The 22,761-nt window shown below is 62.0% G+C and overlaps 3 protein-coding genes across 12 annotated transcripts; 2 read left to right on the plus strand and 1 right to left on the minus strand.

Annotated features, from left to right (window-relative positions):
- The first annotated feature begins 3,426 nt into the window (after window positions 1-3,426).
- SLC49A3 (solute carrier family 49 member 3) lies at window positions 3,427-13,206 on the plus strand. 9 transcript variants are annotated; one of them, XR_013533242.1, is made up of 10 exons: window positions 3,427-3,568; window positions 6,034-6,192; window positions 6,480-6,693; window positions 6,886-6,962; window positions 8,542-8,679; window positions 8,799-8,915; window positions 9,593-9,745; window positions 9,982-10,139; window positions 10,570-10,675; window positions 12,254-13,206. XR_013533242.1 is itself a non-coding variant. In XM_035294417.3 (10 exons), the coding sequence occupies exons 1-10, from the start codon at window positions 3,458-3,460 to the stop codon at window positions 12,421-12,423; spliced, it is 1,407 nt and encodes a 468-aa protein (XP_035150308.1). In that variant the 5' UTR covers window positions 3,427-3,457; the 3' UTR covers window positions 12,424-13,206. The 9 variants fall into 9 exon arrangements, 6 of the variants coding, with proteins under 6 accessions (XP_035150308.1, XP_035150304.1, XP_035150309.3 ...); XM_035294417.3 differs by having other exon boundaries at window positions 10,566-10,675; XM_035294413.3 differs by having other exon boundaries at window positions 10,566-10,675; window positions 12,294-13,206.
- On the minus strand, window positions 12,986-21,218 carry MYL5 (myosin light chain 5). Of its 2 annotated transcripts, none has more exons than XM_017970731.4 (7): window positions 20,697-21,218; window positions 16,433-16,540; window positions 16,233-16,308; window positions 15,202-15,306; window positions 14,304-14,382; window positions 13,666-13,714; window positions 12,986-13,125 (listed from the first exon to the last, which is right to left on the minus strand). In XM_017970731.4, exons 3-7 carry the CDS (start codon window positions 16,294-16,296, stop codon window positions 13,024-13,026), a joined length of 399 nt encoding a protein of 132 aa, XP_017826220.1. In that variant the 5' UTR covers window positions 16,297-16,308; window positions 16,433-16,540; window positions 20,697-21,218; the 3' UTR covers window positions 12,986-13,023. The 2 variants fall into 2 exon arrangements, with proteins under 2 accessions (XP_017826220.1, XP_008991985.1); XM_008993737.6 differs by lacking the exon at window positions 20,697-21,218 and adding an exon at window positions 17,363-17,393.
- On the plus strand, window positions 20,860-22,698 carry ATP5ME (ATP synthase membrane subunit e). The gene is made up of 4 exons (XM_017970732.4): window positions 20,860-20,924; window positions 21,158-21,212; window positions 21,733-21,831; window positions 22,609-22,698. The coding sequence occupies exons 1-4, from the start codon at window positions 20,889-20,891 to the stop codon at window positions 22,632-22,634; spliced, it is 216 nt and encodes a 71-aa protein (XP_017826221.1). The 5' UTR covers window positions 20,860-20,888; the 3' UTR covers window positions 22,635-22,698.
- Window positions 22,699-22,761: the final 63 nt, after the last annotated feature.

Genomic DNA, 22,761 nt, shown 5'->3' on the forward strand with positions numbered 1-22,761 from the left:
GGTGGATCACAAGGTCAAGAGATCGAGACCATCCTGGTCAACATGGTGAAACCCCGTCTCTACTAAAAATATAAAAATTAGCTGGGTATGGTGGCGCGTGCCTGTAGTCCCAGCTACTCGGGAGGCTGAGGTGGGAGAATTGCTTAATCCCCGGAGGCGGATGCTGCGGTGAGCTGAGATCACGCCACTGCACTCCAGCCTGGGTAACAAGGGCGACACTCCGTCTCAAAAAAAAAAAAAAAAACAAAAGAAGTCTACACGGGGTTGAAAGAAGAGAGATAATAACATTGAAATGCACATTTAGCCATAACTGTGTCTGTTAAGCGTTATTTAAATAAACTTTTGAAGATCCTTCTCTTTTTTCATTTTTATCTTTATTTATTTAGGACTACAGGCATGTGCCACCATGCTCATCTACCAATTGGATTTGTTTTGTTTTGTTTAGTTTTTTTGAGACAGAGTTTCCCTCTTGTTACCCAGGCTGGAGTGCAATGGCGCGATCTGAGCTCACCGCAACCTCTGCCTCCTGGGTTCAAGCAATTCTCCTGCCTCAGCCTCCCGAGTAGTTGGGACTATAGGCACGCACCACCATGCCCAGCTAATTTTTGTAATTTTTTTAGTAGAGATGGGGTTTTACCATGTTGACCAGGATGGTCTCGATCTCTTGACCTTGTGATCCACCTGCCCTGGCCTCCCGAAGTGCTGGGATTATAGGCATGAGCCACCACGCCCAGCCCACCAATTGGATTTTTAAACTGTTGAGTGTTGAGGGCTCTCTATATATTCTCAATACTAGACCTTTGTTGGATATGTGGTTTGCAAATATTTTTCCCAGTCTACGAGTACAAAAACCTTTCGATGGAATTAAATTAAATGTATAGATCAGTTTAGGGAGAGCTGACACTGCTACTATGTTGGATTTTCCAATCCATGAACATTGTATGTCTCTCCATTTCTTCAGCTCTTTGTTGATGTCTTTCTTTCTTTTCTTTCTTTTTTTTTTTTTTGAGACGGAGTTTCGCTCTTGTTACCCAGGCTGGAGTGCAATGGTGTGATCTCGGCTCATCCCAACCTCCGCCTCCTGGGATCAAGCAATTCTCCTGCCTCAGCCTCCTGAGTAGCTGGGATTACAGGCACGCACCACCGTGCCCAGCTAATTCTTTGTATTTGTAGTAGAGATGGGGTTTCACCATGTTGACCAGGATGGTCTCAATCTCTTGACCTCGTGATCCACCCGCCTTGGCCTCCCAAAGTGCTGGGATTACAGGCTTGAGCCACCACACCCAGCCTGATGTCTTTCATTCATGGTGTGTAATTTTTTATTTTTAAGACAGAGTCTCACTCTGTTGTTCAGGCTGGAATGCAGTATTGTGATCTCAGCTCACTGCAACCTCTGCCTCCTGAGTAGCTGGGATTACAGGCATGTACCTACTACGCCCAGTATGCACCTACTATACTAATTTTTTTTGTATTTTTATAAAGACATGGTTTCACCATGTTGGCCGGGCTGGTCTCGAACTCCTGACCTTAGGTGATCCACCCACCTCGGCCTCGTAAAGTGCTGGGATTACAGGTGTGAGCCACTGTGCCCAGCCATAGTATATGATTATTTTTAGCTTGCAAGTTCTGTAGATGGTTTGCTAAGTTTATACCAAAATATTTTCTTTTCCTTGGAGTAATTATAAATGTCTTTGATTTTGGTTTTCATGTTTTTTGTTGGTATATGTCAATGCAGTTGACTGTGTGTACTGATCTTGCATTTTGCAGCCTTGCTGAGCTCACCTACTCAACCCAAGAGCTCTGACATGTAGAGAGGAGAAGCTCCTTCAATGATGCGTCCTCGGCTGGGCAAGGTGGCTCACACCTGTAATCCTAGCACTTTGGGAGGCTGAGGTGGGTGGGTCACCTGAAGTCAGGAGTTCAAGACCAGCCTGGCCATCATGGTGAAACCCCATCTTTAAAAAAAAAAAAAGCATCCTCAACAGACATTTGATGATGGAGGTAGCTACTGTGGCTGCCCCATCATGGTGACAGGCTCAGACACCACCTGTCAGAGGCAGTGTTCCACAAAAGCAGGGTCCCTCAACAGGGAAGCCTGCATTGCAACTCCCCCTCTGCCAGGTGGGGCTGGGGGGATGTGGAAGTCCCCAGGCCAGCACTGGCAGTGGGCTGTGGAGGAAGGTTGTGAGGGGCCAGGTCATCAGGGCAGGGTGAGCAAAAGGTGAGGAGGAGGACAGAAGGAACTCTGGGGGAATGGGGGATGAAGATGAATGGAAGGACAAATAGGGGGAAGGCAGAGGAGGTAAAGAGTGAGGACACAGGCCCATCACACATCTCAGAGAGTGGAAGTCCCTTGGGGCCCACCCATCTCAGGACACCCCTGGGTGAGCCCCATTTTCTCTTCTTTACTGGACGGGACTCTACAAAAAAAAAATTCCCAAGTGGACAGCTCTATCTGAGACACACACACAATCCCTGCAGAAGGCCCCACAATAAGAGCGGGGGCCTCACGATCAGCCTGTTCAGACTCCAGTGTGGACCATGGACAGGACCTGGGAAAGTAGGCGAATGTTTAAGAAAAAGTCAGAATTAATATTGTGAGTGTCAGAAAACAGGGCTGCTTCGGGGTCAAGAGGGCTTCCTTGTTTGGGGAATCCTGCTTGTGCCTCCACCGCACCCCTACACTGGCCTCAGCAACAGGGCTGGAGCCCCTTGAGTCCTCCCAGGGTGGGCCAGGCACAGTTGTGGGGTCAGTAGGTTTTTGCAGATAAGACTGAGCCTAAACTCCCTCCTCACCTATACGCCTCTCCATCCTAAACACACAGAAACCTCTGCCTACTCTGACAGCTGTGTCCTCCATTATAAAATGCAGATAATGTATGTGGGGGGCTTCCTACCCCAGGGTGGGGCCCACAGGCCTTCCCTGCCATCCCTCCTGCTTGGGCAGGGCACCTCGCCCCTCCTACTCTCTGCCTCCCACAGGGGTACTGAGGGGCTGGTGTGATTTGAGGCTCCGTGGAAAGCACCCGGCCTCCTCTCCCAGGCTGGCCTCGGGGGCCTGTGGCTTGCTGGATCCTCAGGCATTTGGGGTCCACAGCCCCTGTCAGGAAATGCTGGGCAGAGTGACTTCAAAACCCCCTTTGCTGCGCCCACCCTGAGGACCACACAGGCTGCGACCGGGGCCCGTTTCTGGAAGGACATTCTGTTTTTGTGGCAGGGACTTCCAGCCTGAGGCGGAAGGAGGAGGGTCCACCGTCGCCTTTGCACCCCGCTTTTGGGTCCCCTGTACCCTGGACGGGGCGGGAGCCTCTTCCCAGTCCTCACGTCGGAACTGGCCCCGCGGCCCCGCCCGGCCCCACCTCCGCCCGCGGGCGGTCCCGACCCACGCGGGAAGCTTCTTAAGCCCGGGCGCCCGACGGGACCGGCGGGGACCGGCGGGGACCGCGGAACCGCGACGATGGCGGAGCCGACTGGGGCCGAGACGGGGGCGCAGCGGGGCCCCCGCACCTACGCGCGCCGCTGGGTGTTCCTGGCGGCCGTGGGCCTGCTCAGCTGCTCCAACGCCACGGTAGGGCGGGCGGGGAGGCGCAGGCTGCGGCCGGTCCCCTCGGACCAGCGGGGTTTCGCTTTCCTGCGGCCGCAGCCGGCGGGGGGTGGCGCCTTCTCCTGGGGGGCGCGGGCACCGGGGGGGGGCGCTGTCTGCCAGCCGCGGAGTCCCAGACCTTCCCGGCCTTCGGTGGCTCCGGCTGGAGGCCCGGGTCCCTCGTCCCAGCCGGTCACGGAGAGGGGCCCTGCGGGGCCTCCGTCCGCCCTCCGCGCCCCAGGACCGCGGGCGGGAGCAGAGGGGCGCTCGGAGCCGGGCTCGGGGGGCGGTTCCTGGGCTGGGCCGGGCCGGGCGTCGGGGCTGCACCCGCCCTCTCCCGCCCCCACGCCGCAGCCCGGCCCGCCCCGTGTGCCCTCCTCGGCCCTCCCGGGAACCTCCGGAACTGGACGGGCAGCACCTGCCCAACGTGCAATTAGCAGCGAGAGTTGGCAGCAGCCCCAGGGCTCAGGGCGGCGCCGGGTGGAGGGACGGTCGGGAAGCTCAGGGCGGAGAGCAGGAGCTGCTCCAGGCCGGGGTCAGGGCTGCCGCAGGGGCGCCTGGGGCCTCTCCCCTCTCCCTTTGCTGCCGGGTGTGAAGAGCCAGCCCGGCCTCTGCCGCATGGACCTGGGGGCTGCTGCCGCCCACAGACACCTGCGCCAGCTGTAACTCACCGCCGTGGCTTGGCTTCCCGGCCTCTGTCCAGCACTGGGGAAGCCATACCTGGCTGTGCTGGGGCATCCGAGGGCACAGCGCAGCTTCCATAGGCCTGAGAGTCACTGGGTGTCCTGAGTGTGGGCGTCCTGGGTGGGGGTGTCCTGGGGAGTGTCCTGGGTGCGGTGTCCCGGATGGGGGTGTCCAGGGGCGTGTCCTGGGTGGGGGCGTCCCGGGTGGGGGCGTCCTGGGTGGGGGTGTCCTGGGGAGTGTCCTGGGTGGGGGCGTCCCGGGTGGGGGCGTCCTGGGGAGTGTCCTGGGTGGGGTGTCCCGGATGGGGGTGTCCAGGGGCGTGTCCTGGGTGGGGGTGTCCCGGGTGGGGGCGTCCTGGGTGGGGGTGTCCTGGGGAGTGTCCTGGGTGGGGGCGTCCCGGGTGGGGGCGTCCTGGGGAGTGTCCTGGGTGGGGTGTCCCGGATGGGGGTGTCCAGGGGCGTGTCCTGGGTTGGGGCGTCCCGGGTGGGGGTGTCCTAGGTGGGGCTGTCGAGGGGGGACAGTCAGGGCGTCCTACTGCAATTCTTCACCATTTTATTAATATCTACAAGTAATCATGGAGCACATGGAAACCTCACACTGACGCCGTTGTCATGGTCTCTGTGTGGGTCACCACAGTGAACCACGTTCACCCCCGCCAAGTGCCCTCGAGGCTGAAGGTTACTTGCGTGCAGCCGGTGACCGGGGCTCCCGGGTTCCAGCGGGCAGCATAAGGGGCGGTTGGCACAGAGCCCCGGTTAACACCCCCACCCCCACAGAAGGCAGCCGCCCAGTGCTCTGGACGAGACTCAAAGGGACCCACGGGGACGAGCATGGATGGGGCCGGGGCTGGGACGGGAGGAAGGGAGGCTGACAGAGCGTCCATCCTCCCACGCTGCCCTGCGTGCTTCAGAGGCTTCTCTGCTCAGTGAGGCAGCTGTGGGCCAAGGAACCGGGACGGAGCTGAGGCTGGAGTGGGGGCTTGGCTCCGCAGCATGTGCTTTGTCGGTGGAGGCCTGTCTTTCTCTCACTGGGGCCAGGCAGGCAGCAGCTGGGCCTGCGAGCTTGTCCTGAGAAAAAAGGAAGACACGTGACTGCTGCCCAAGCTCCCTGTTGCGTCTTGTGGCTGAGTCAGACCTTCTCCGGGCGGAGCCTGGGTCTGGCTGCGGGGGCCCCAGGGTGGACTCGGGGAAACAGCCTCCTCCTCCTGTAGTGAGTCCCGTGGCTCACTGCACTTTGGCCTCCCGCAGGGATGAGCCAGTCTCACGTCCTGCAGGAGGCCCGGACCCTGTCCCGGTGTGCACGTGTGCTGTGTGCCAGATGTCTGTGGGGTGAAGAGTCCTGGTGCTTGATAATCCCTGTGGCTGGAAAGGGGCGCCTGCTCTGGCAGCATCCTGCCCAAACACCCGGGCCTTGTGGGGGGGCAGGTCAGGTTGGCCTTGGGTGGGGCCGGCCTGAAATCCAGAGGTCTAGGGGTGACCCTGCCTTCAAGCCCCCGGTCTGGTCTGGGAGGGGCTGGTCATCCTGTAGGCTCAGTGTCTGCCCCTCTGGCTGGTCCTGGGTGAGGATGTGCTCTCTGACCCTGCTGTTGGGGGCCCTCTCTTGGGGGAGACGGTGGTGCCCTTCCTGGCAGGAAGGCCATGTGTCCATGCTGGGTCGTGTCCCCTCGGCCCGCACAGGCCTGCTGGCACTGTGCCCCTCAGGCTGGCTGGGCCAGAGCGTGTAGGTCCCTGGTTGCTGGCCCCGTGCTGACCCCACCTGGCCCACAGCTGTGGCTCAGCTTTGCGCCTGTGGCTGACATCGTTGCCGAGCACTTCGGCCTGTCCATGGAGCAGATCAACTGGCTGTCATTGGTCTACCTCGTGGTGTCCATCCCGTTTGGCGTGGCGGCCATCTGGGTCCTGGACTCTGTCGGGCTCCGCGGGGCGGTGAGTTGGACCCCACGCCACGGCCTGCTTTGGGACAGGGCAGGGGCCCCTGCATTTGGGTATGAGAGTCAATGCCTCCTCCCCGGACCAGGGCCTGCCAGTCCCAGCAGCTGGGGAGCCCAGCAGAGCTGTCAGGGTGGCTGTGATGGGGGGTCCAGGAGCCAGGAGGGTGGGGTGGGCACTTGGCTGGCGGCAGAGTTCCTGACCCCAACCTGGGGTTCCCCAACCCCATCCCTGCCCCTGTTCCTGACCCATCCCTGACAGCATCCCTGATCCTGTCCCCCTAGACCATCCTGGGCGCGTGGCTGAACTTCGCTGGGAGTGTGCTACGCATTGTGCCCTGTGTGGCTGCTGGGACCCGAAACCCGTTTGCCTTCCTCATGGGCGGCCAGAGCCTCTGTGCCCTTGCCCAGACCCTGGTCATTTTCTCTCCGGCCAAGCTGGCTGCCTTGTGGTTCCCAGATCACCAGCGAGCCACGGCCAACATGCTGGCCACCATGTGTGAGTTCCCAGGGAGGGAGGCCACCTGACTGTGTTCACCCCAGGCCCCTTCTGGCTCCGAGCACAGATCCTTGGCTCCCCGGGCTCTCTGGCCAGGGTGTGGAGCTTGGGCCTGGAAGGTTCTGCCTGTGGGCTGGCAATGAGGCCGGCCACACAGAGCTGATGTGTTTCCCTGTGCCTCTGCCCACCCAGCGAACCCCCTGGGCATCCTTGTGGCCAATGTGCTGTCCCCTGCACTGGTCAAGAAGGGCGAGGACATTCCACTAATGGTGAGAGTCAGGAGCTGCCCTTGTGTGGCATGTGTGGAGTGTGTGCATGCACGTCTGTGTGGTCCTGTGCCCAAGCGTGTCTGTGTCCCTATGCCTGTGTGATTTATTTTTCTGAGGAGTCTCGCTCTGCTGCCCAGGCTGGGGTGCAGTGGCTCAGTCTGGGCTCCATGCAACCTCTGCCTCCAGGGTTTAAGCAGTTCTCCTGCCTCATCCTCGAGAGTAGCTGGGATTGCAGGTGAATGCCACCACACCCAGCTAATGTTTTTTTTTTTTGGACTTTTAGTAGAGACGGGGTTTCATCATGTTGGCCAGGTTGCTCTCAAACTCCTGACCTTGTGATCTGCCCACCTTGGCCTTGCAAAGTGCTGGGATTACAGGTGTGAGCCGCTGCACCTAGCCAGTGTGTGATATTTCTGTGTGTGCCTGTGTGTATCGGGTGTGTGTGGTGTGAGCGGTGTGTCTCTGCTCCTGTGCCCGTGTGTGGTGTGTCTGTGTGTGTTGAGTGTGTATGTGTGCATTTGTGTCTGTGTGTGCACATGTGTACTATGTGCCTGTGTGTGTTGTGTGGTATGTGTGCACGTGTAGTGTGTGCCTGTGTTGTGTTCACATGTCTGTGTGTGCACATGCAGTGTGCCTGTGTGTGTTGTGTGGTGTGTGTGCCTGTGTGTTTTGTGTTCACATGTGTCTGTGTGTGCACATATAGTGTGCCTGTGTGTGTTGAGTGTGTGCTGTGTGTGCACATGTGTCTGTGTGTCTGTGCATATGCGTAGTGTGTGCCTGTGTGTGTGGTGTGTGGTGTGTGTGCATGTGTCTGTGCACATGCAGTGTGCCTGTGTATGTTGTGTGGTGTGTGCACATGTGTCTGCGTGTCTGTGCACATGCGTAGTGTGTGCCTGTGTGTTGTGTGCGCATGTGTCTGTGTGTGCACATGCAGTGTGCCTGTGTATGTTGTGTGCACGTGTCTGTGTGTGCACATGCGTAGTTGTGCCTGTGTGGTGTGGTGTGTGTGCACGTGTCTGTGTGTCTGTGCACATGCAGTGTGCCTGTGTATGTTGTGTGGTGTGTGCACGTGTCTGTGCACATGCGTAGTGTGTGCCTGTGTGTGTGGTGTGAGTGCACATGTGTCTGTGTCTGTGCACGTGTAGTGTGTGCCTGTGCATGCTCATGCATGTGCATCGTATGTGTGTGGTATGTCTGTGCTTGTGCATCTGTATTGTGTGTGCATGTGCATGTGTGTGCACATGTGTGCCTCTGCACCCACGTGTGTCTGTGTTCAGGCCTGTCAGGGGGCTGTGTACCCAGCAGTGAGATGTGTCTGGAGCTTGGGGATGCCAAGCTAACGTCGGCCAGGAGGGTGTCACTGGGTGAGTGGTGTGTTAGCAGCCAGGGCTCCCCTTGAGCCCCTTGAGCATGAAGTAGTGCAGGCCCCTCTGAGCCTGGGCCTCACGGAGGATGGCTGCAGACCAGAGGATGGAGGCAGCCAGCTGGGGGGCAGGAGGAGCTGGGGGTGGCACCTGGGGCAGGTGGGGCTGCGGTGCCAGTCTGCGTGGTCACCTATGCACATGCACACCCTTCCCAGCTTGGTGTCTACGCCATCCCTGCTGGCGTCGCCTGCTTGCTGTCCACTACCTGCCTCTGGGAGAGCGTGCCCCCCACCCCTCCCTCTGCTGGGGCCGCTGGCTCCACCTCGGAGAAGTTCCTGGATGGGCTCAAGCTGGTCAGTGCTTCGGGATCCCTGGGGTGGGGTGGATTTGGGGGCAGGGGCAAGAGGCTGAGGAGGGGACGGAGTTGGGAAGGGCCCCCAGGCTACGGGGCTGAGAGGCTCTTTCCCTGCAGCTCCTGAGGAACAAGGCCTATGTCATCCTGGCTGTGTGTTTTGGGGGAGGCATCGGGATCTTCTCCAGCTTCTCAGCCCTCCTGGAGCAGATCCTCTGTGCGAGCGGCTACTCCAGCGTGAGCCCTGCCCCACCACAGGGGCTCTGCTTCTGTTGCCCGCCCTGTGTGGCTGCAGTCACTGCAGCCTCTGGGGTGCTTGGTGTCCGACCCTGGCGGGGCCACATGAACACCCTCCTGTGCCGTGGGCCTCTCAAGATGCCATGTGGGACGTTATGTCTTACGGTGGTGGGCACAGCTTCAGTGAAGTGGGCAGCTGTGGCACAGCATGGAGGGGCTGACGGTGTTCTGTGGATGGGAAGGTGGGGCCCTGGGGCTCCCAGTGCCCCTTCCACACAAGGCCCCCGGGAGGTGTGCAGGGCAGGGCCACCTTCTGGCATCCAGACATGCAGCAGGAGGGCCTTGCTCTGCTCACACATCTCTGGCTGCCCTCTGCCCTCTGGCATCAGTGCCTGCTGTAGGATTCGGGGCATGCTTCCACCTTGGCCACAGGCACCCCAGGGGTCCTGTGCGGTGACAGGCTCCTCCCTTCAGCCATTGCTTCGCTCTGGAGTGGGGCAGGGACACAGGGCAGGAACCCCCACCCCGGCAGGCAGCCAGTGGTGCGGCTGGAACCTCTGTTGCCGGGCCTGGGTCTCGGGGACACCGCATGGCCCCACCCTGAGCCCCCTACCCTGATGGCGTGCACTGAAGATAACTCGGCCTCTCGGGGCCCCGCTCTTCCCTGCCTCCTCCAGGGCTTTGCTGGGCTCTGTGGAGCTCTCTTCATCGTGTTTGGGATCCTGGGCGCGCTAGCTCTCGGCCTCTACGTGGACCGGACCAAGCACTTCACCGAGGCCACCAAGATCAGCCTGTGTCTGACCTCTCTGGCCTGTGTGGCCTTTGCCCTGGTGAGGGGCTCCTCAAGCCAAGACCACCCTGAGGGGAGTGGGTGGGTGGTGAGGCTGGGAGAGGGCGGTTGTCGGCTTGGCTGGAACAGAGGTCTGGGCTCTCTCAGGCCTGGCCTCTGCCAGCCGGGATGGCCCCTGGGTGGGATGGATTCTCCCGCCCTGTGCCCTAAGAAGCCAGTTCCAATTCTGAATGGCCACCCCCTCCGCCTGTCTGCCGGCCGTTCCACTGTCCCCAGGTGTCCCGGCTGCGGGGACAGACCCTCGCCCTGGCCGCCACCTGCTCACTGCTCGGGCTCTTCGGCTTCTCAGTGGCCCCCGTGGCCACAGAGCTGGCGGTGGAGTGCTCCTTCCCCGTGGGCGAGGGGGCTGCCGCGGGCCTGGTCTTTGTGCTGGGGTGAGTGTCCATCTGCCCCTGCTGTACCCCAGAGACACTCCCCTTGCTTCACCCCTACCCCCCTGGGGTGGCACCATGTGGCCCCTTTTTGGGGAGGTGGGATCCTGCCTGCTCCGGTAGAAGGTTCTGAGCACCTGCTATGTGCAGGCTGGGCCAGCTGATAGGCCTGTGCTGACCGAGCTGCGTGCTGCCTTCTGGAGGGTGGTGGCACAAGGGACAGTCCCGATGTCAACCCTTCCCAAAGTAGTACCTGGCTCCGAGGGGGTGGGCAGTGGAGCAGGGGGGTGCAGGGGGATGGGCAGTGCAGCGGGGGGAGCTCAGGGATTGGGCTGTGCAGCAGGGGGGCTGGGGGGTGGGTAGAGTAGTGGGGGGCTGAGGGGGTGGGCAGTGCAACCATTGTGGGGGCTGAGGGCCTTGTGTGTCCAGGCAGGCTGAGGGCATGCTCATCATGACGGTGCTGATGGCACTGACTGTGCGACGCTCGGAGCCGTCCTTCTCCACCTGCGTGCATGGGGAGGATCCACTTGACTGGACAGGTGAGCCCCACGCGGGGAGTCCCAGGGGAACAGGACAGGTGAGCCCCACGCGGGGAGTCCCAGGGGAACAGGACAGGTGAGCCCCACGCGGGGAGTCCCAGGGGAACAGGAAAGGTGAGCCCCACGCGGGGAGTCCCGGGAGCAAGACAGGTGAGCCCCACGCGGGGAGTCCCAGGGGAACAGGACAGGTGAGCCCCACGTGGGGAGTCCCAGGGGAACAGGACAGGTGAGCCCCACGCGGGGAGTCCCAGGGGAACAGGACAGGTGAGCCCCACGCGGGGAGTCCTCGGGGAACAGGACAGGTGAGCCCCACGCGGGGAGTCCCGGGAGCAAGACAGGTGAGCCCCACGCGGGGAGTCCCAGGGGAACAGGACAGGTGAGCCCCACGCGGGGAGTCCCGGGAGCAAGACAGGTGAGCCCCAGGCGGGGAGTCCCGGGAGCAAGACAGGTGAGCCCCACGCGGGGAGTCCTCGGGGAACAGGACAGGTGAGCCTCACGCGGAGAGTCCTCGGGGAACAGGACAGGTGAGCCCCACACGGGGAGTCCTCGGGGAACAGGACAGGTGAGCCCCACGCGGGGAGTCATCGGGGAACAGGACAGGTGAGCCCCACGCGGGGAGTCCCTGGGGAACAGGACAGGTGAGCCTCACACGGGGAGTCCCAGGGGAACAGGACAGGTGAGCCCCACACGGGGAGTCCCTGGGAGCAGGACAGGTGAGCCCCACACGGGGAGTCCCTGGGGAACAGGACAGGTGAGCCCCACATGGGGAGTCCCAGGGGAACAGGACAGGTGAACCCCACACGGGGAGTCCCAGGGGAACAGGACAGGTGAGCCCCACACGGGGAGTCCCAGGGGAACAGGACAGGTGAACCCCACACGGGGAGTCCCTGGGAGCAGGACAGGTGAGCCTCACACGGGGAGTCCCAGGGGAACAGGACAGGTGAGCCCCACACGGGGAGTCCCTGGGAGCAAGACAGGTGAGCCTCACACGGGGAGTCCTCGGGGAACAGGACAGGTGAGCCCCACACGGGAAGTCCCTGGGGAACAGGACAGGTGAGCCCCACACGGGGAGTCCCAGGGGAACAGGACAGGTGGGCCCCACACGGGGAGTCCCTGGGAGCAGGACAGGTGAGCCTCACACGGGGAGTCCTCGGGGAACAGGACAGGTGAGCCCCACACAGGAAGTCCTTGGGGAACAGGACAGGTGAGCCCCACACGGGGAGTCCCGGGGGGACAGGACAGGTGAGCTCCACGAGGGTTGTCCTTGGGGAACAGGACAGGTAAGTCCCACACAGGGAGTCCCCAGGAGCAGGACAGGTGAGCCAGGACAGGTGTGGCAGTGATTGGAGGTGGGGCTGGCACACTCATGTCTCAGACCTCTCGCCGGTGACCTCAGAGCTCCCAGCTCTCAGGACCTGGCTCTGCAAACACCTCTGGGGGCTGTCAGGGGCTGGGGGTGGGCTCTCTAGTGTCAGTCTGTGGTCAGGGGTGGTGGGGTCACCATGGGCCAGCATCGGGTTCTGCCCATATGTGGCCCCGGGGCGTGGCTGTGGGGACAGCTGTGCCATGTGTCCCCAGTGTCCCTGCTGCTGATGGCCGGCCTCTGCACCCTCTTCAGCTGCATCGTGGTGCTCTTCTTCCACACTCCATACCGGCGCCTACAGGCCGAGTCCGGCAGGTCCCCTGCCACCCAGAACGCATGCCCAGGCACTGAGGACTGGGCATGTCCCCCGAAAGCCACCGCTTGAGGCCCCAGCATGGCGGTCCCAGCTTGGAAGCTGCAGGAAGCTCAGGGACAGCTCATTCCTGGGGCCACTTCTCTGGGCCCTGCCTCCTCCTCCCAGAGCCCCACACAGACCGACTGGGGGCGCGCGAAGGGGAGGCAGGTTCGGTCTCCCCAGGCTGCGCTGGCCCCGCCAGAAAGCTAAGTGCACCCAGGACACGTGGGAGAGCCCCCGAGGCGTGTCTGAGAGAGAGGGAGACTGCTGTGTGGACAAGGAACAGGCAGGCCCCCTGTGTGGATGAGGACCAAGGAGGACGCTGTGTGGACGCGGACCCCGGAGGACGCTGTGTGTACCCAGACCACGGGGGACGCTGTGTGAACCCAGACCACGGAGGACGCTGTGTGAACCCGGACCAGGCCTTAGGCCCGGGATGGACGGAGAGGGCGCGGGACGGGACGGGGTCCTGGGCGCAGCGCCGCAACTCCGGAGCGCACGGGTGTGGCCTCGCTAGAGGATCCAGAAGGCCCTGGAGCCCCCGCCCCGCCCCCCGCCTAGTGACCCCGGCGAGCGGACTCAGACTCGCAGGCAGGTCCCAGCGTCCAGGTTTATTGAAGGGGCCGCGGCTCACTCCTCCTTCTCCTCCCCGTGGGTGATCACGTAGCTCAGCGCCTTGTAGTCCAGGTTGCCCGCGGCGTCGATGGAGGCGAACTGGAACATCTGGTCCACCTGCCGCGGGGACGGGGGCCGCGCTCAGGCCGGTGCGGGGTGAGGGGCTTCCTGCGGGCCAATTACAGGCGCGAACCCCCAGCGGCCCGGTGTGGTTTCTGCGCCGGGGGAGGTGGAGCAGGGGGCTGGGGACGGTGCTGGTGGGGGGCGGCGGCGGCTGCAGCCACAGCCTGGGTCCAGGTGCCGGGCTTGGGCCCTTCAGCAACGTAGGGGAGGACCGTGTGGGGTGTGGCGGGGACGGGGGTTCTGGCAGGTGGCGCTGGGGCTGGAAGCGGGGTCCCGGGTCGGGGGTGGGGGGTGGCTGCGGGACGGCTTAGCTGTGAGCCCCGCCCCTCAGGCCAGGACAGACGCTCCAGCCGCTGACCCCGCCCTCAAACGGGCACTTCGGGAGCCCCTCCCCTGCCTGTCTGCTGTCCTGGGTCCCACCGCGGTGCTGCGGCCGCTCCGGCCCCGCGTCCCCCCCAGCTGACACCGGAAGCCCTGCCCTCCCCTCCTGGGCTTGGCAGAGGCCCGTGCGAGCAGGGGAGCGGGGCGCCAGACCTCATCCGCCGTCATCTTGTCAGCCTGGGACATCAGCAGACGCTTGATGCTGAGGACCAGGAAAGGGGGTCAGGGGATCAGTGCGGCCTGATGAGGAGGCGCAGGAGCCTCCTCGGTAGGGCTCAGGTGCTCTAGAGCCCCCCACAGTGCACCTGCTCACCACACTCCCGTCCGCAGGCGTGTGGCCCTGGGGCAGGTCCCCTCCCACAACATTCAGGGGTTTTCACTGCTGGGCAGGGACAGCTGGGGGGCCACTGATGGGGACAGAGCCTAAGGGAACTTAGAGGACACACTCAGCGGCCATCACTGCTGGGGTCCCTCTGGGGGCCACTCATGGGGACAGAGCCTGAGGGAAGTGACATGTAAGTGCCTGCCGCATCCTCAGCACCTGGAAGGAGCTGCAGATGGAGGAGTGCCCTGAGTGGAAGTGCCCCCAGGCACCGGCAGCTGGTTGCTGCAGTGGGCAAGGCTGGTCCCCCCACTCAGCTGGGATCCTGGGTTGCTCCTGGTGACCCTAACGCTGGTCAGAGCTGGAGAGGTGGGCGTGTTCTCTGGTGGCTGACTGTCCCTTTTGGCGCAGGGTGAGATTGTTGGGGACCCCTGGAGGCCAGGCCGCCCTATCCGACCCGGACACTCACTACTCCTTGTTGATTTTCCCTTTCCCATCTGGGTCCAGCATCTTGAAGGCGTTTAGAATGGTCTCCTCTGCGTCGGTACCTGCCACAAATGTGCCTTCAGCCCCGGGCTTCCGAGTCGCAGTCTTGCTGCGGCTGCCAAGGGCAGCTGGCAGGAGGCCAGACCCCTTCTCCCGGGACTCCCAGCCTCTGCCACAAGGTGTCCTCTGCCTGAAGGCCTTCTCCACTCCTGACCCCTAGGGGAGCTTGTCGGGCACTCCTGCCCTGGGGTGTAATGACTCACGGGGCCCAGGGTCAGCCCAGGCCTGGAGCTGGGGGCGAGTGGTGACCGAGGTCCCTGGCGGTGGGTCAGACAGCATGTGGGGCAGGAGTGGGGGCCTGAGGGCCTGAGTTCACAGCTCTGATGCGGCTGATGGGGCCCCACAGCTGTTGGCTTCCAGAGCACCAGGCCCTAGGGCCTCTCCAGAGACTGGAAAAGAGGGATTGTTTTTTTTTTTGAGACAAAGTCTCACACTATGGCCTGGGCTGGAGTGCAGTCCAGCTCACTGGGTTGGAGTGAGATCTCAGCTCATTGCAACCTCTGCCTCCTGGGTTCAAGTGGTTCTCCTGCCTCAGCCTCCCGAGTAGCTGGGATTACAGGCATGCACCACCATGCCTGGCTAATTTTTTTTTTTTTTTTTTTGTATTTTTAGTAGAGATGGGGTTTCACCATGTCGGCCAGGATGGTCTCAGACTGCTGACCTCAGGTGATTCATCTGCCTTGGCCTCCCAAAGTGCTGGGATTACAGACGTGAGCCACCGCAGCCAGCCGGAAAAGAAGGATTTTTATGTGAAACGTCTACTGGATCTCTAAGTGCCAGGAATGAACTAGGAGGGGAAGGCCTGTCCCACCGGTGCTCACCATTCAGCTTCTCCCCGAACAAGTTGAGGAACATGGTGAAGTTGATGGGCCCCGAGGCCTCTTTGAGCATGGCATCCAGCTCGTCGTCCTTGACGTTGGTCTTGCCTGTCACAGACTCGGGGGCGTCACGGGGCAGGGCCTGTTGCTGCGTTTGCTGTCCCCCCAGCAGGTGACTCCAGCACCAGGCCAGGCAGGTAGATGGGAGGGACGGGAAGGGAGTGGGAAGAAGGAGCTTGGCTCTGGCGTGTGGGACAGGGGGTGCATCTGTGTTCATTTCACCCCAAATCCTGAGCCCCAGGACTAAGCGCTGAGGGAGGAGGTGACACAGAGTTTGGGAAGGTGCTGGGAGCTGCTGTTCTCCTTACTTTGGTGAAAGCAGGGCCGGGAGGAAAGTAGGGCACTTGCGACCCTCCCACCCCAAGGAGAAATCACTCCCCAGCTCCCAGGGCAGGACCGAAGCCCTATGCCCTACTGCCTCAGGCCACAGGCAGCTGCTGGGAACAGAACATCCCACAGGGAGAACTGAGGCTGGGGAGGGTAGGGTCCCCACCATACTTGGGCTGTGCTGCAGAGGCTGGGCATGGTTTCCATTCCCCCTGAGCTCTGTGGTCTGGCTGGGCAGGGTCTCCAGGCCCTCCCCACCCCCAGCTCTGTGATCTGGCACAGCAAAGTCCCCACACCCTTTATCTCTGTGGTTCAGCTGGCAGATTCTGCATACCCTGTGTCAGCTCTGTGGTCCGGCTTGGGGGCAAGCTGCCTGGCTGCCTGTGGCATCCCACCGGAGCACCGGCCCCTCCCTGGAGCAGCCCACAGCCCACTCCAAGTTTCCAGGTGTGGGCTATACCACCCACCCTGTCTCACCCTGGGACGCTCGCTACCAGCTCTGATGGAACCAAAGAAGGCCAGGGCCATCCCCTTGCAGCCTCGGGGCCCTAGATCCACTCGAGGAGGAGGGGCCAGGGCGTCTGGGGCTGGAGGACATTCTGTGTTCACCTCCTTCAAGGGCTGAGGCATTCTGCCTGGGCACCTACCCAGGGAGGCGTAGGTGTCCTTCAGGTCCTCCTTATCAATAAAGCCGTCTCGGTTCTGATCCATGAGTGTGAACGCCTGGGAACCAAGGCCAGGGCTGCTGTGCTGCTGGCCCGGATGGGCTCTGCCCCTGCCCGCTGCTCCCGGCTCCTCAGAACCCCGAGTGAGGACAGGGGCTCCCAGTGAGGCTGGAGAGTCTCACCTCCTTGAACTCCTGGATCTGAGTCTGCTCGAAGTTGGAGAAGACGTTGGATGACGCCCTCTGGGCCCGGAGGGCCCCCCCTTCCTTCTTCTTGGTCTTCCTGCTGGCCTGCAAAGGAAGCACCACGGCTGAGGAAACCCTCCAGGGCACCTGGAGTTTTGAGAGAGGTAACTCAGATGAAGGGTGGACCTCAGCCCTGGGGCTGGAGGGGGCCAGACTGCTGAAGGGCACACCAGCCTCAAGCCTGGGCAGCTGGGTGGGGGTGGGGAGGCAGTGACAGCTTCAGCACAGGGAGTTGGGGAGGGACAGTGGCTCCCAGATGCCCATGGAACACAGGGGTCAGGGTTCCTGGTCCAGCAGCAGCCAGCTCAGCCTCTGAAGGCTTGAGGGGCAAGTGGACTCTGGGTGGGCTTGTTCTGGGTACCGGCATTTCATGAAGGCCAGGAACCCCCTCATCCTACCTCTGACTCTCACCAAGGCAGGAGCATGTACCTCCTACCACCCAAAACACGCCCACACCTGCACGGTCACACACACGCACATACGCTCATACACACCCTCACATATGCACACACAGCACATGCATGCACATGCAGCACACACCCACACCCGCATGGTCTCACACACACACACACACATGAACACAAAACACACACCCACACCTGAACTCACACACTGCACGATCACACATGCACACACACACGCTTGTGCACATATGCACATATACACATGCACATATATGCATATACACTCATGCATATGTGAGTGTGGAGTGCACACATGCACATATACACACATAGCACATGCCCACACCTATATAGTCACACACATGCACAGGCACGCCCAGGCTCTTGTCTGTGCACACGCACACACATACGGTACAGCTCACAGTCACACGCCTGCCTCAGGCCTGCATGGTGGACTGCTTACCATGCCTGGTTCTGCCTGCTTCAATGCGTCTGCCTAGAGCCCTGGTTCTTGCCCATCTTAAGCTCCTGCTTGGTCCCCCAGGGAAGCTCGGACTCCGGCTGCCACTCCCTACAAGGACAGGCTTGGGGCCACCCCAGGGGACTGGACAACTGCAGAGTGAGCTTTGACAGCCCAGCAGTGACTCACACCCTTGCCATGCCCCACCCCGCAAGGTCCCCAGCCCCCCCAGGCACCTCTGGCCAGGACTACCTCCCACCCCACGTGTCCCCTGCCCCCAGGGAGGCTTTGTTCTCCCAAGGATTCTGGGTGTCACCAGGGCCACCTGCACATGCTCTTGGCCAGCAGCCTGGGCACCCTGGAATTGCAGGAGCCAGAGGAAGGGGCATCTTTTCTAGATTTGCACAAAGCTACTGGGGGCGACTGCAGCTGGTCACCAGGCTTCTGCCAAGCACACTGTGTGTCAGGGGTGTCCACGCCTCTCCCTGCCTCGGTGGCAGAAAAGTCAGTCCATAGCCTTGGCCCTGGGACCACCTCTTCTGACCTCATGGCTGGGAGCTCCTTGCCTGGCCCATGGGTGCTGACATTTCTGGTACCCTGGAGATGACCAGGCTGCTCAGATGGGCCGGGATGGGGCCGCCAGGACCCTGAGTCTGCTCTTCCCCCTATAACGTGGCCTCAGGGCAGAGTCTGGGGGAGGGACCTGGCCTGGGGTCTGTTGGTGGTACCGGATGTCGGAGGCCACCTCAGGGTCAGAATCCAGGTGCCCTGGTCCAAGGGGTGGGAGCAGGGTCGGCAGGCCAAGCAGAATCAAGGAGGAGGCCTGCAGGCTGAGCAGAAAACAAGCTCTTAGAGCCCCCAGGCCTGCATCTGGGTGGGAGGCAGCATGCAGTAGGACCCAGGGCAGCTGCCCCTTTGGGCTGCGGGGGGGGAGGGGTGGGAGCGAGTGTGTGTAGGCACAGCAGCCAGGTGGGGGCTCTGGGGGAGCCACCGTGTCTGCAAAGCTAAAAAGACAGGTGCCACTTGCAGTCCCGAGTCGAGGTCCTACCCCCCCCCGGGGGACACATTCACAGTCGGCGTCCCCTGAGATGCTGGGGCTCTGTCCCCGGCGTCAGCGGCCTCATGCAGCATAGACGACTGAGGTCGAGGACCCGGGGAGGCATAACCTACCCAGGAGGAGCTGGGACAGCCTGCAAGGGGCGAATGTCTGACCAGGTTTGGGAACCTGGGGCTGGGAGCAAGGGCCGCGGCATCCCCTGCTCCCAGTCCAGTGAGGTCTGGGTGTGACCTCCAGGGGCACTGCTGGGCTGCAAGAGTGGGGAGAACCACACCCAAGGGGGAAGCATGGTTGGGAGCCCCCTCCCACCCCGGGGCCACCGGGAATCTGAGAAGGGCTGCCGAGCCCCCTGCAGAGGGGTCCCAGGCCGCTGGAGTCTGAGCACATCGCTAAATATAGCAGCAGAGCCTGAGCCGGGGGAGTATCGGCTTCTGCCCTGACAGCTGACGGACAGCTGCAGAGGCCCCGGTGGGCGGTGTCCTGAGCCAGGTGGGACCTCTGCCCCCACTAAGCCCCAGAAAGGGCCCTGAGCAAAGGCAGGCTCCATCGGCTTCAGAGGGTCTTCCCTGGGCAGTGTGTGTGCCCAAGTGTGTTTTCTCTGCTGGTGAAAACACACGCCCCGCCTCCAGTGGCAGCTGCTGGCATGTCTCCCTCACCCCCAACATTGGGCCCCAGAGACACTTATTTTTGATTCTGGAAGCAGGAGTTGCTGAGGAGTCTAGTTTATTTTAAAGTCCAGTGAAGGGAAAACCCATTGTCCCCTGAGGGCGTCTGCCCCAGCCAAAGGAGGGGCTTTATGGGGCCAGGACGGTTCTGTGGATCCAGCACCTGCGACTTCCTCAGCGAGCAGTGGGAGGCGCTGGGGTTTGCTTCTGGCCCCGAGGACAGGGCTCAGGTAGAGGCCTCGGGCAGGAGTCTTCAGGGGCTCCAGGGCACCTCACAGAAGCTGGAGAAAAGATCGGGTGGCCCCTAAAAGGTCCCCACCTTTCCTGGCACCGGGGACCGTTTCATGGAGGACAGTTTTCCCGTGTGTGGGAGGGTATGGGGAAGGTTCTGGGATGAAACTGTTCCACCTCATTTCACCAGGCATTATATTCCCATAAAGAGTGCGCGACCCAGATCCCCGGCGCGCGCAGTTCGCAATAGGGTCGATGCTCCTGTGGGAATCTAACGCGGAGGCTGGTCCGGCAGAGGGCGGGGCTCGGCGGCCCTGGTACCTCCTCGCTCCTCACCTCCTGCTGTGCGGCCCGGGCTCCTAACCGGCCACAAACCGCCACCCGTCCGCGGCCCTATAGGATCGGCCTCGGTATCCCCGGCCCAGGAAACAGCCCCGTGATTTCCCGGTTTCTCAAGCAGACAGGCCCAGAGCCTGGACCCCAGAGCAAGCCAGGAGAGGCCAGAGGCGGCTCCGAACGCCAGGCTCGTGGGTCCTCCCCATGCGGGGCACGACCTGAGTCTGTGATGCTTCGCCTTAGCCGGGCCCCAGCCACGGTTCTCCGGTCGCTTCTGCCTGTAGCCGTGCAGGGCCGGGAGACTGGGACACAGGAGGCCTTGCCTCACTGCTAAAGGGGGCCCGTGGGTGGCCCCGCACGAGAGGCATGGCTGCCTCCAGGAAGACCCAGGACGTGGGAGCGGCGAGGCTCCCCACCGACTGCCGGCCTGCTGTCCACCGGGCTGGCGGGTCAGCACCTCGGGACGTGGACAGGGGCCGGCAGAGACCAGTGTGCGCTCAGTGGTCCCCAGGCCTGGGTCTCGGTGGGCCTCGGAGCTCGGGGCTGTGGAGTCCCGAGGGCTGGCGTCGGGGACAAGGGAGCAGCCTCTGTTGGGGGCTGGTCTTCCCCAGCCCCTCCTCGGGACGGAAGTGATGGGGGATCCGCGGGGACGGGCGGGTGGCCCGGTGCTCCCAGGAGAGCAGCCACAGGAAAGGGGCCTGGAGGCCATGCTCCCGCGGCCCGGCAGGAGACAGACGCCGGCCAGAGGCCACGGCCCCGCACCGGAAGCCGCCTGCACTCGGCTCACACTCGGCTCCCGGGACCCCCAGCTCCCTGCCCAGGCCGCCTTCAGGTGGGCGCGAGCCGCGGGGCTGGACCCGCCCGAGCCGCCCCGATCTCAGGCCCCGGACGCCCCGCGCGGGAGGGCAGAGTACGCCCCGGTCCGCGGTCTCGAGCGTGGACCGCCCCCCCCCGGCCCACTCTGCGCAGACCCCCGCCTCATGCAGCAACCGCGCAGGCGCAGCCGGAGGTCATCTGCGCACGCCCCAGCTCGTGTGCACTTGCGCACCTTGTGACGTCACCCCGCGCAGGAGGACTCAGGCACCCTCCGGCCGCCAGGGGCGCTCCCCGCCTCCGCTTTCTCGCAGCTAATAGCGCATGCGTCCGCCCAGCTCTGCCTTTGCCTCAACGGCTTTGCGGGCTTGTGTGGCGCCCTCCTCGGTCTGCGGGTTGTGCTTCCGGTGCGAAGGTCAGGAACAAGATGGCGCCGCCGGTGCAGGTCTCTCCGCTCATCAAGGTGATTCAGGCTTCGCAGCCGCCGTCCAGTGCCTTGGCCCCCTCGTGTCCCTCCCCGCAGCTCCGACCCCGCGGGCTGCGACCCTCGACCCCCTCCCCTCCCATGATCCCCACCTGGCGACCCGACCCCTACACCTCCTGCGATCTCTACCCCGGGACCCCGCCCCGTCTCCTCCCGCAACCCCTGCCCCGCGAGCCCGGTGCCCCGCCGCCTCTGACCGTCCTCTCTCGCAGCTCGGCCGCTACTCCTTCTTGTTCCTCGGCATGGCCTACGGAGCCACGCGCTACAGTGAGTGACCGCGGGCGGGGCGGGGGCGGGGTCTACTCGGCCTTCCTGGGGAGCTCCTGTACCATTCGGTGAACTCCGGCTCTGGAAGCGGGGCTGGGACGGATGCGAGGATGCAGGACCCTGTCCTCCACCGAGCGTGGCCCCGAGAGCGCGGCGGGGAGGTTGGGCTTACTGGAAATCAGCTCATTCAAAGCTCAGACTTCTGAGGCCCGGGCGGGGGGCTCGAAAACGGCTGCTTCTTGATGAAAACGGGTGCTGAGTGGGTGTTGGAGTGCTGAGGTCTGGCGGGAGGCAGTCCCTGTTTGCGGAGGACGAGTGAGCCAGTGCGTGAGGGGAGAACAGCAGGGACCCCGTAGCCTCTGGGTTGGACTCTTTAGGGTGAAGGTCAAGCCTTGACCGCACTGACGTAAAGAGAGGGGCGGCAGGTGCGTTTGGTTCACAGCGTCGCTGAAGATACCTCGACCTGTGGACTCAGTTCCTTTCATGCAGCACTTCCAGTGAAGTTCATTCCCTGAAACAGGTTACCTAAAACCTCGGGCAGAAGAGGAGAGGAGGATAGCGGCAGAGGAGAAGAAGAAGCAGGATGAACTGAAACGGATTGCCAAGGAATTGGCAGAAGGTACGCCTGACACTGGCTCTTCTACGTTATACATTGTCCCTCAGCTTTGTGCAGGGATAAGGAAAATGGAGGAGGACATTTAAGCAGAGCTAAGTAGATGTGGATTGTTTTAAAGTGGGGAAGCTGGCCGGGCAAGGTGGCTCACGCCGGTAATCCCAGCACTTTGGGAGGCTGAGGTGGGCCGATCACCTTAGGTCAGGAGTTCAAGACCAGCCTGACTAACATGGTGAAACCCCATCTCTACAAAAATTAGCTGGGCATGTCTGGGTGCTGGTGGCTCACATCTGTAATCCTAGCACTTTGGAAGGCCGAGACAGGCAGATTGCCTGAGGTCAGGAGTTCAAGATTAGCCTGGGCAAGATGGTGAAACCCCATCTCTACTAAAATACAAAAAATCAGCTAGATGTGGTGGTGGGCACTTGTAGTTCCAGCTACTCAGGAGGCTGAGCCATGAGAATTGCTCGAACCTGGGAGATGGAGGTAGCAGTGAGCTGAGATCATGCCACTGCTCTCCAGCCTGGGCAGCAAAACGAAACTGTCTAAAAAAATCTAGCCATGAATAATGGTGGGTACATATAATCCCAGCTACTCAGGAGGCTGAGGCTGGAGAATGGCTTGAATCTGGGAGGTAGAGGTTGCAGTGAGCCGAGATCTCACCATTGCACTCCAGCCTGGGTGACAGAGCAAGACTCTGTCTCAAAAAACAACTGGGAAGCTGAAGTGATCTTTTTAGATTTCCTGAGTGTAATAACTTGTGGTTTTCTTCTAACCTTCCAGCCCAAGAGGACACCATACTTAAATGAGTGACCCTCCCAGCCTCTCTCTGGAGCCGCAGCAGATGAATAAAGCTTCCTGGGTTGTACTATACTGCAGCTCCTTCTCATTTGCTGTCGCTGGTTGTCCAATACCTAGACTCCAGCTTGGTCCATC

The sequence above is a fragment of the Callithrix jacchus genome, chromosome 3 (assembly GCF_049354715.1).
Source record: "Callithrix jacchus isolate 240 chromosome 3, calJac240_pri, whole genome shotgun sequence".
NCBI lineage: Eukaryota > Metazoa > Chordata > Mammalia > Primates > Cebidae > Callithrix > Callithrix jacchus.